The following is a 10,632-nucleotide window of genomic DNA, read 5'->3' on the forward strand; positions in this document are numbered from 1 at the left end:
TATTCTTAGCCAGCCTTCTGATGAAATCCTTTCTTCTATTCTTTTAGTATAGTTTTAATATATCATAAAATAATAAATCAGCCTTGTGAAACATGGAGTGAGATCCTCGTCTCCTCCCTCATCCTCAGACCCCTGTGAACACCATCACAACCCTTCCCTGTGGGAGCCTCTCCCCAGTGCAGCAGGGAGGGTAAAATGGCTTCTTCCCTGCTACAAAACAGTCAGAGGATGCTCCAGGCCACCAAAAATGCTTTTCTCCTGCAATTTAAAAGCCTTTTGAGATTTCATGCAGGAAAACAAGCTGCTGCCACGGAGGGCCCAGAGCAGCAGTGGCTGTGCAGAAACAGCTCGTGCCACTGCTGCCCTCAGCTTCATCTCAGCCCAGGCTCTGCCTCAGCAGCACTGCTCCCCTGGCTTCCCCCAAAATAGGGACAAAAATGGGATTCAACCCCATTGCTGCCCCTGCAGAACACAGAGAATGTTTGCTCCCCCAGGAGGGGAAAAGAGGGACAGGGAAGGGAAGGGAAGGGAAGGGAAGGGAAGGGAAGGGAAGGGAAGGGAAGGGAAGGGAAGGGAAGGGAAGGGAAGGGAAGGGAAGGGAAGGGAAGGGAAGGGAAGGGAAGGGAAGGGAAGGGAAGGGAAGGGAAGGGAAGGGAAGGGGTGACCAGCAGCTCCAGCAGGATCTGTGCTAGAATTGAGCCAAAGGTTTGAAGTTTTAGGGTGGCAGCAACTGTGAGCCTTTGACAGCACCCAGGGTGCCACCTGAGGGCCTTTACAGGCAGGGAACACTCAGGTACCTGCATTTTCCATGGTTGGGAGCACTGCTCAGCACCAGGGAGGGCAGACACAGCTTTTTGCTCACTCCTGGGAGGGCGGCTTTCCATTTGCTGTTCTGGATCACTTTGCATTCACTCCCCCTCCAAAGCCTCTGATTTCCAGTCCCAGGGACCATCCCAAACAATCCACAGCCACACACTGATGTTTGTTTGGGTTTTTTTCTCAAACCCAGAAAAAAGGCAGCTCTCATGGGCACTGTCACCACAGTGTGGCCAAATGTGACATCCCTGTGGAATAAATCAAGCCTGAGGCAGGGATTTCTCAAAGAGTTTTATTAAACCACAGTGAAAAAGGAGCAGTAACAAACTGCTCTTGCTTGTTACATGTTTGTTTGTTTGCTGTACCCATCTCCTGTGGGTAACAATAACAAACCATCTTGGTTCAGTGCACTGAATCAGGAGCGGCACCAAGTGCTGGATCTCAGCTCTCTGTAAACGAGAGCAGCATTCAGAGGTTCACACACCTTTGCAGGTGCAGAGGCTTGAACCCCTGAGGAGGAAGGAGCTCGTGCTCAGACCAAACTTTGCTTTTTAAGATGAAGCAAAGGCTTCACTTGCTTTGCTGGCTCTTTCTGAGCTCAGAAAGAACATCAGGGTCACCTCCAGAGCAGCCTCCTGGTGTCTCTGCTGGTTTACTGCCATTATCAGGATGTCCTTTTCGCAGAGACTGCTGTCTCTATCTGCTGTGGAGTGGCTTGGCATACACAGGCTCCATGAGGTGGAAGATCAGGAACAGGAAGAGGCACCCGAGGAACACCAGGCTCATCACAGCCAGGAGGACAAAGCGCCCGATGAGGAAGGTGTCCACAACCTGCAGGGGACAGAAACACAGAGATCCCAGCAGGTCACAGCCCCAGCCTGCCCCAGGAGCCTGGAGGAAGCACACCACATCCTGCAAAAAAGGGGCTCCCCCAGATTCCTCTCCTTGCTTTTCATCCCTGGGATGCACAGTGTGTGACAAATGAGAACGAGAATTCCTGCAAAAAGCTGCTGGGAATGTTAATGTGGAGCAGCAGAGTTCTGAGCACAGGGAAGAGGCAGCAGTCAAGCCCTGAAGCAACTCTCCCCAGCCACAAACCTCCAGCCCTGATTCCCTTTTAGAAGGGAGATGGCGAGAAAAGAGAAAAATAACAATTAAAAAATAAAACTGTGGTAGCCAGGCAAGACAAAGAGAGGCCCACGGTGAGGAGCTGTTTATGAAATCCCCTCTCTGCTCCCCAGGCCCCCCAGAGCTCTGCTCAGCCCCAGCTCAGCTTTATCCATCGCATTAGCTCAGCCCTGGTGCTCCTGCAGAGTCTCTGGTGAGCCCAGTGCTGGCTCCTTCTGCACGTTTCACTTTTTAATTAGCCAATTAGCAGAGTTTTGGTGCAGAAAGCCCAGGTCATGTATTATTGATAGGTAGGGCAGGTCCAGTCCAATTGAAGATCCGTGAAAAAATAAGCTTTCAATTCCATTTGCCTCCCAGGCAACAAACACGCACTGGGTGCCCTTCATCTCACTCCTACCCTTCACAGGAGCAGGTCAGATGTGACACAGAGAGAAAAAAAGAACATTACAAGTGTCTTTTAGTAGGGATTTACACAGAACAAGAACTAGAAAAGCAGTAATTAACACGCATTAATAATGGAACAGAGGAAACAGCACCTGAAAGGACACAAAACTTTGTGTATTCAAAGCCCAAAGAGCTCTGTGAGAGCTCAAGGTGGCAGCTCAGACAGCCTGATCCAAAACCTGGGGAGATCCCTGGGCCTGACAGGGCAGATGGCTTCGTGCTCAAGCATGGCAAGAGCCTACCAGAGAGCTGAAGAGCTGTAATGGGCTTTAACCAGAAATCAGAGCTGAGGGAAACGTTGATAAGGAAAAAAAGCTGATAAGGAAAGGGAATGGCAGAGAGGGAGCAGAGGCTGCTGGAGCTGGGAGGGACCAAAGCAGGAGGGCAATCGCTGCACAGAGCCCCTGGGGACAGGAGGAGGGGAGCCAAACCCCAGGGGCAGCGGACCAGTGTGCAAATCAGCAATTTAATAATGGAAATGACCAGTTCCCAGCTCCACCAGCGACACAGCATGTGCCACAGGGAGAGCACAGAGGCAGCACAGGGCAATCTCAGGGACACAGGGGTGGTACTGGGGCTGCCTCTGAGCTAAAAGCAATTCCTGGGGCCTCAGGGAATCCTATGGTCCATCCCCAGGGCAAGGACATTCCCAGGGCATCCTGCAGCCCATCCCCAGGGTATGGAACCATTCCCAAGGCATCCTATGGTCCATCCCCAGGGGAGGAACCATTCCCAGGGCATCCTGCAGCCCATCCCTGGGGTATGGAACCATTCCCAGGGCATCCTGCAGCCCATCCCCGGGTGAGGAACCATTCCCAGGGCATCCTGCATCCCATCCTCACGATGAGGAACCATTCCCAGGGCATCCTGCAGCCCATCCCTGGGGTATGGAACCATTCCCAGGGCATCCTGCATCCCATCCTCACGATGAGGAACCATTCCCAGGGCATCCTGCAGCCCATCTCTGGGGTATGGAACCATTCCCAGGGCATCCTGCAGCCCATCCCTGGGGTATGGAACCATTCCCAGGGCATCCTGCAGCCCATCCCCACGATGAGGAACCATTCCCAGGGCATCCTGCAGCCCATCCCTGGGGTATGGAACCATTCCCAGGGCATCCTGCATCCCATCCTCACGATGAGGAACCATTCCCAGGGCATCCTGCAGCCCATCCCTGGGGTATGGAACCATTCCCAGGGCATCCTGCAGCCCATCCCTGGGTGAGGAACCATTCCCAGGGCATCCTATGGCCCATCCCCGGGGTATGGAACCATTCCCAGGGCATCCTATGATCCATCCCCAGGGTAAGGACATTCCCAGGGCATCCTGCAGCCCATCCCCGGGTGAGGAACCATTCCCATGGCTCCAGGATGGCCGCAGGGCCGTCCCTGGCTCAGAGACCCATCTGGGGCCATGCCCACGGAGAAGGCCGAGCCCCGGGGCTTCGAGACAGGAGCCGGTACAATCGCGGGGCGCGGCCGGGGTGCCGCCCTCCCCTCCGCCCGGTCTCACCTCCTCAGCGCCGGCGGGGGCCGGGCTCTCGCCCTCCCGGGGGAACAGCAGCAGCGCGGCCGTGAGCGCGGCGGCTCCGAACACCACCGGCACCGCGCCGAGCCTGCGGCGGGACAGGAGAGCGCCGGGGCGAGCTCAGCACCGGCGGGCCCGAACCCCGCGCTCACCGGGCCGGTCCCGCCCCATTCCCGCGCTCACCGGGCCGGTCCCGCACCCACCCCGATCCATCCCTGTCTCCCCGCTCTCACCGGGCCGGTCCCGTCCCGTCCCCGCGCTCACCGGGCCCGCGCCTCCCCCATCCCCGTTGTCACCGGGCCGGTCCCGCTCCATCCCCGTGCTCACTGGACCCGATCCCGCGCTCATCGGGCCCGGTCCTGCTCGGTCCCCGCGATCACCGGGCCGGTCCCGTCCCCACCCCGTCCTGTCCCCATTCCCGCGCTCACCGGGCGCGGCCGGCGCGGGCCAGCGCCATCACGAGCAGCAGCGCCATGGCCCAGAGCAGCAGCAGCGCCAGCACCCCCGGCCCCACGCCCAGCGCGCCCGCCATGCCGCCCCGCGCCGCCGCTTCTGCCTAGCAACCGTGCCGCCCCGGCCAATCAGAGCTGCCCGCAGCGCCGCCCGCGCCGTCTATTGGCTAAGGGGCGGAGGGAGGGAGGGCGGACCCCGCTTTCCCTGCCCCGCCTGGCTCTATCTCCGCGCTTCCCATTGGCTGACGGTGGAGGGGTGGGCGGGGCTTTACGCGCGTCGCCGGAGGCGGGGGCGCGCCCGGAGGCGGGGGCGCGCCCGGGGGCGGGGGGGCAAGTGCTCGTTCCCCATCCTGGTTCTAGTCCCGACCCCGGCCCCTGTCCCGATCCTGATACCGATTCTAGTCCCGGTCCCGATCCCGATGCTGGTCCCGGTCTCGGTTCCGGTCCCGGTCCCTGTCCTGGCTCCCATTCAACCCCTATCCCGGCCCTGTTCCCTATTGAACCCCAGCCCTACTGACCCGTTCCCTATTGAGCCCCAGCCCTACTGACCCGGTCCTTATTGAACCCCAGCCCTACTGACCCGTTCCCTACTGAACCCCGGCTCTACTGACCTGGTCCCTATTGAATCCCGGTCCCTATTGAACCCCGGCCCTACTGACCCGGTCCCTATTGAATCCCGGTCCCTATTGAACCCCGGCCCTGCTGACCCGGTCCCTATTGAATTCCGGTCCCTATTGAACCCCGGCCCTGCTGACCCGGTCCCTATTGAATTCCGGTCCCTATTGAACTCCGGCCCTGCTGACCCGGTCCCTATCGAATCCCGGCCCTCCTGGCCCCGTGGGATCCCCAGGGTCCCGCTCCAGCCGCTCCCCGTCCCGCGGCCTTGGCCCGGTCCCAGCGCTCGCGGCTGCTCCCGGTGGAACGGGAATTTCCCTCCGCTCCCTCCCGGTGCAGGCGGATCGGTGCTTCATTACCTCGCCTTGGCCGGTGCCACCCAGCTCTGAACGCACTTTCACCCCACTACCCTAAAAATTGAGCTGTCCACGCCCTCATTTATATTTAGGGTCAAAATCAGGCAGGTTTCGTTCATACAGTAATGCTGACACGGGTTTTGGAACAGCCATGCTGGGGGTCTGGGACAGCCAAGCCAAACTAGGGAGGTTTGTCAATGCTATAAGCATCTTCTAACATCAAGACGAGGAATTTACATTTAAAATAAATATTTCAGCCTGTTTATAAATCCTGTCTCTCCATCACCACATCTTCCCCACATCAGACTGAGGCCAGGGTGGTTTGATGAGTGATTTTATCATAGAATCTCAGAATTACATCATGGTTTGGGTTGGAGAGGACTTTAAAGACGATCCTGTTGCAACCCCAAGCACTCCAGGCTCAGTTAACCCAAGAAAACCTAAACATTGATATTTTCTGTCCCCACTGCTTGAAGTCAGCAATACTTTGGCTGCATAAAATGTCACCGGAGGGGGCGTTTTCTGTCGCTTCTTTCAAGGGAGGAATAAACCAGCAGTTAATTATTCTGTGCAGCACCGACCTGCCTTCCTTTCCCTGTGATGAAATCAGAGTCGCCAGCATGACACCAAATGCTTCAGCAAGCAGAACACAAACTGTCTCTGACACCTGCCTGTGCTTGGCATGGAGCAGGAACCGGCTGCCAGCACATTAAAAACGTATGTTTGATTGCAAACTCCTTCCTTTCCTGCTCTGCTCCGTGAGTTAACCCCACCAGGCAGGGCTTTTCCCCTCTGCAGCCCCCGCCGTGCTGTGTCCATCTCTGCTGTTCTCTTCCCACTCCTCCTCTTCTGTTCCCTCTGTTCCCTGCTCCTGCTGGCCATGAGAAATTTAATGTTTGATCCTGTTGTTTGGGATTCTCCCTTTGCTTTTCTCTGTTTTCCGATTTATTTACATTTCTGTACTTTCTAAACTTCCAAATTTCTTCTTCATAACCCTGTTTTCTGCTGGAGCTTTCTCCTTCTGCCGTTTTTTTGCATCCTTTGGCTTTTCATCTGGAAGTGATATGTTTTATTCATCAGCCAATAAGGCTTTTCCTTGGCTTATTTTTCTCTTGTACCTCTTATCCACAGCTTTTCCAACAGCCTCATTAACCTCTTCCCATATTGATTGGGTTTTCATTTCTCATCTCCATGTCTTGGTGCTGCCTGGTAGTTTCTTGATGCCAGCAACAGCAACATTGAGCCAGTTCAAGAGATTGAAGCAGAGAGCTCAAATCATCCAGCTGTTGATCCTGCTGGTGGACCTCACTACATCCCAGGTACCTGGCCAGAAGTTGAAGGATAAATGCAATTTACAGCCCAGCAAGCACATCCAGTGGTCAGCTCTGAGCCTTGCTGCTTGCTGGTTTTAACCCCACCATTGCAATAGGGCTGATGGTAACGCAAGCAAAAGATTTGGAGCTGAAATTAGTTGAAATGGGCCCAGCAGCCCAACACCCTCCAAAATATTTCTATATTTGTCCCTTTAATATTAAATGCATTCAATATTTAATAATAGATATAACATATAATATACAATATCTGTAATATATCTATAATGTATAATATCTGTAATATATCTATAATGTAATATCTGTAATGTATAATATCTGTAATATATCTATAATGTAATATAATCTATAATGTATAATCTATAATATACAATATATAATATTTTACAGATAGAATATAATATATACTAGACAATTAATATAATATAATATAATATAATATAATATAATATAATATAATATAATATAATATAATATAATATAATATAAATAATATAATATAACATAACATATAATTATATTCTGTATTCTATAGTCTATATTCTGTAATAAATATCATATACTATATACTATGTATTCCATATTACATATTACATAATATACAGAATATATAATACAGAATCCAGAATATATGATAAAATATATATTATACATAATATAATGTATAATGTATAATATATAATGTATAATATATAATGTATTATCTATTATATATATTATATTACATATTACATATAATACATAATGTTTAATAATATTTATTTGCCCAGCCCACATGGTTTCACAGCAAGACTGCAGGTCTCTCTGAGCACAATGAAGGCAAATGGTAAACCCACAGACAAGGAAAACTGGGAAAACCAACCCTATTGGTGTGATATTTCCAAGTAGAACCTTCACCAGAAATTTCTTCAACCCATCTGCAACAAAGCTCATCATCCTAAACCCATCTCTCTCCTGCATCCCAGCCTCCTCCCAGCATCAGAAATGCCTTGCTGGGGATTTGCCTTGCAAACTGCTCCATCAGCCCATCAGCTGAATGCAAAGATCTGATTTTATTGCCAAAGTATCATTTATTGCTGGCTTAAAATAACTTTTCCTTCCAGATTTTACCTGCTGGGATTTGCTCCCATTTATTGCTTGTGTCAGAGTTGCATTGCAGATGGAAAAAAGAAGTAACAGGAAGTGGGAGAAAGGCAACGCTGGGTGTGAAAGGTGAAATAAAAAACATGGGTGAGCAGCAAATATTGAGGATTTTTGTGTTGTTTGCATGACTCTGGGAGAGGATTCGTACATGTGGTGTTTTTTCCCAGGATAACTGTTGATGTAGGGATGTTTGCTGGTGTCACACATCCAGGTGTTCTCCAAGACTTTTGATTTGCACCATGTGGCGTTTGCACCCAAACCCCTGTGCTGGGGACAGGACACATCAAAGTGATGACAAATGGTGTGGTGATGATCAATTCCAGCTCCAGTGTGTTTGATATCCATAATACAGGTGTCATAAAGCCTTTCCTGGCAAGGCTCTCAAGGAATAATCTGCTTTAAATAAGGAGAAGCAGAGTCATACAGCTGCTGTTGGGTGCTTGTTGCCCAAAAAACCCAATTCAAAGGATTTATTTGGGCACAAATAATTCAGTGTTCTCCAGTGGATGGGTGCTGCTGTCCTGCCAAGGAAAAGGAATGATTTGAAGGCTGTGTCATCACTGCAGAGAGTTTTTCCCAAGGAAGAGATCAGGGAATATTGTATTTGCAGGGACTCTCGTGGCAGGAAGGAACAATGAATTTGACTCCAGGTTCTTAGAAAGCTAATTTATTATTTTATGATACTATATTATATTAAAGAATATTAAACTAAACTATACTAAAGAATACAGAAAGGATATTTACAGAAGGCTAAAAAGATAATAATGAAAACTCCTGACTCCTTCCAGAGCCCTGACACAGCTTGGCCCTGATTGGCCAATAAGTCAAAACAATTCACATGAAACCAATGAAACAATCACCTGTGGGTAAACAATGTCTAAACACATTCTAAAGGAGTAAAACACGGGAAAAGCAAATCAGATAATTATTGTTCTCCTTTTTCTCTGAGGCTTCTCAGCTTCCCAGGAGAAAAATCCTGGGCAAAGAGATTTTTCAAAAAATATGAATGCCACAAGGGAATTGTGGCATTTCTTGGCAAAGGCGTGACAAAGATCCTGAGGCTGGCATTGGATGAAATGGGCTTGGCAGAGGGACACAATTAACACTGAGGCTAATTAAACCCTTGGCACAGGAGGATGGAGAGGTCACCTTCCTCCAAGGCCTGCAAGATGGGGTCACATGGATCAAAGCTCTTTTGTGAGAGGAGCAAAACAGAGCAGCTTTGGGTCAAAATGGCCTCTTTTGGCGTAAAACCTGCAAATCCACCACGGCCAGCTCATCCTGGTGGCCAAAAAACCAACGTGGCCTAGTATCAAATGATAATAAATGATCAAAGTCTTGGTGGTGGAGTTGGAAGCGCTGAGGGAACTGATTTAAAACCGCTCCTGCAGTCGTGAGACTTCCAGTTTTACGGCTGGAGCTCCAATATTAGAATTAAAAAGAAACAGGCGTTGATGCAGGGAAGAAAATATTCTGCTCCTGATTTAAAGACTAGCGAATTGCTAAATATTTTTATTAGTGGCAAATTTGCAGCTTGCTGGAACTAATTTCACGCCCGGTAGATATGGAGCTTAAGCTGGGAATGGCGTTAAATTACTCTCTTGTGAGGCTGTTTAAGCCTGGGGATGGGGACCTGTGGGATGCTGGGGACCCCTTTTTTGGGGGGATTCCTCGTGGCTTGGGAGTCTGGAGATGGTGGGTGGGGAAAAGACTCTCAGTACATGTGTGTCATTTTGTGCTTGGTGTGATAGGAGCCACCAGTCCCCTCTCATTTGCATATATTTGCTTATGGGGTTTTACCGCAAATCAGCGTGGGCTTGGGCCTCCAAGATCCTTCAGCCTGGAAAGAGGTTATTTCTATTTTAGGGATATTTTGGAGGTTATTCAGGATATCCAGTGTTTAGTTGATTTTCTTAATTTTAAAATTTATTTAATCAATTATAAAAATGCACTGAACTGATTTTGAAAAAAAAATTAAATTGATTTTTTATTTAGAATATTCCAGGTTTAGTTGATTTAAGAGATGGGCAAATGTTGGAACCTCTGTATCTCTGAGTGCCACTTGCCCTCTGGACCAATTTTTCCATGTTTTCTTTGTTGGCCAGATGTTTTACAGCTTGCCAACCCGAATTTGGGCTGGTTTTTCAGCCCAATCCCTCCTTCCTCCTCCTGCAAAGTCTCTGAGTGCATTGGGAACCACCCAGCTTAATGCTGGGGAAGACCCCATCCATTTCAGCTTGGCCAGATACAAACTGGGACAGGTGCAGGTGTGGGGTCAGAGGATGTGGAGCGGGAGAAAGCAAAGCAAAGGCATCAGGAGGATCCAATTACTTCTCTAAAAATACTGCCAGGAGGGTGGCAGTGGTAAACAAGAGCTATTTAAATCCCTCATCCCTCAGTCCACTTTCTCTGAGGGGGAAAATGAGGTTAAATTATTCTTCCCAACTTACCTGGAGGACACACGCAGCTGAGAAGTATTGAGTTGTCCTTTTCCAAAGAGACATCCCCCAAAAAAAGAAAGTTAAAATAATAGGAGAGGGTTAGTAATGTCTCCAGTGGGGATAGAGCTCTCTCTCACAGGAACCCATTTTCAGATTATCTTTTTCTAGCTGATGGCGGAAATCAATTTTAATCATCCTGACAGGAAATGAGGATGTAAGACTTCAAACAGAATAAATCCTGCAACATTAAAAAAATAATAAAATGGAATATGAAGTCACTTTTCAAAAGGAAAAAAAAAAAAGAAAATCCCATCTCAGCAAGTGGAAATGCCTCTAAAAGGCCCTGGGTGGTGGGAGGAGAGAAAATATTTCCCACTGG

The 10,632-nt window shown here is 49.7% G+C and overlaps 1 protein-coding gene across 1 annotated transcript; it reads right to left on the reverse strand.

Moving 5' to 3' along the window:
- Positions 1-1,089: 1,089 nt before the first annotated feature.
- Positions 1,090-4,447, reverse strand: TMEM218 (transmembrane protein 218). Its single transcript, XM_066564402.1, has 3 exons — positions 4,344-4,447; positions 3,901-4,003; positions 1,090-1,647 (listed from the first exon to the last, which is right to left on the reverse strand). Exons 1-3 carry the CDS (start codon positions 4,445-4,447, stop codon positions 1,513-1,515), a joined length of 342 nt encoding a protein of 113 aa, XP_066420499.1. The 3' UTR covers positions 1,090-1,512.
- Between the last annotated feature and the right edge of the window lie 6,185 nt (positions 4,448-10,632).

This window comes from Molothrus aeneus, chromosome 22 (assembly GCF_037042795.1).
Source record: "Molothrus aeneus isolate 106 chromosome 22, BPBGC_Maene_1.0, whole genome shotgun sequence".
Lineage (NCBI taxonomy): Eukaryota > Metazoa > Chordata > Aves > Passeriformes > Icteridae > Molothrus > Molothrus aeneus.

Coding starts and splice junctions, on each gene's coding strand:
- TMEM218 (XM_066564402.1), bottom strand. CDS start 4,447: ATGGCGGGCGCGCTGGGCGTGGGGCCGGGGGTGCTGGCGCTGCTGCTG. Junction 4,004..4,343: donor GCCCGCGCCGGCCGCGCCCG/GTGAGCGCGGGA, acceptor GTCCCGCCGCAG/GCTCGGCGCGGTGCCGGTGG. Junction 1,648..3,900: donor CCCCCGCCGGCGCTGAGGAG/GTGAGACCGGGC, acceptor TGTCCCCTGCAG/GTTGTGGACACCTTCCTCAT.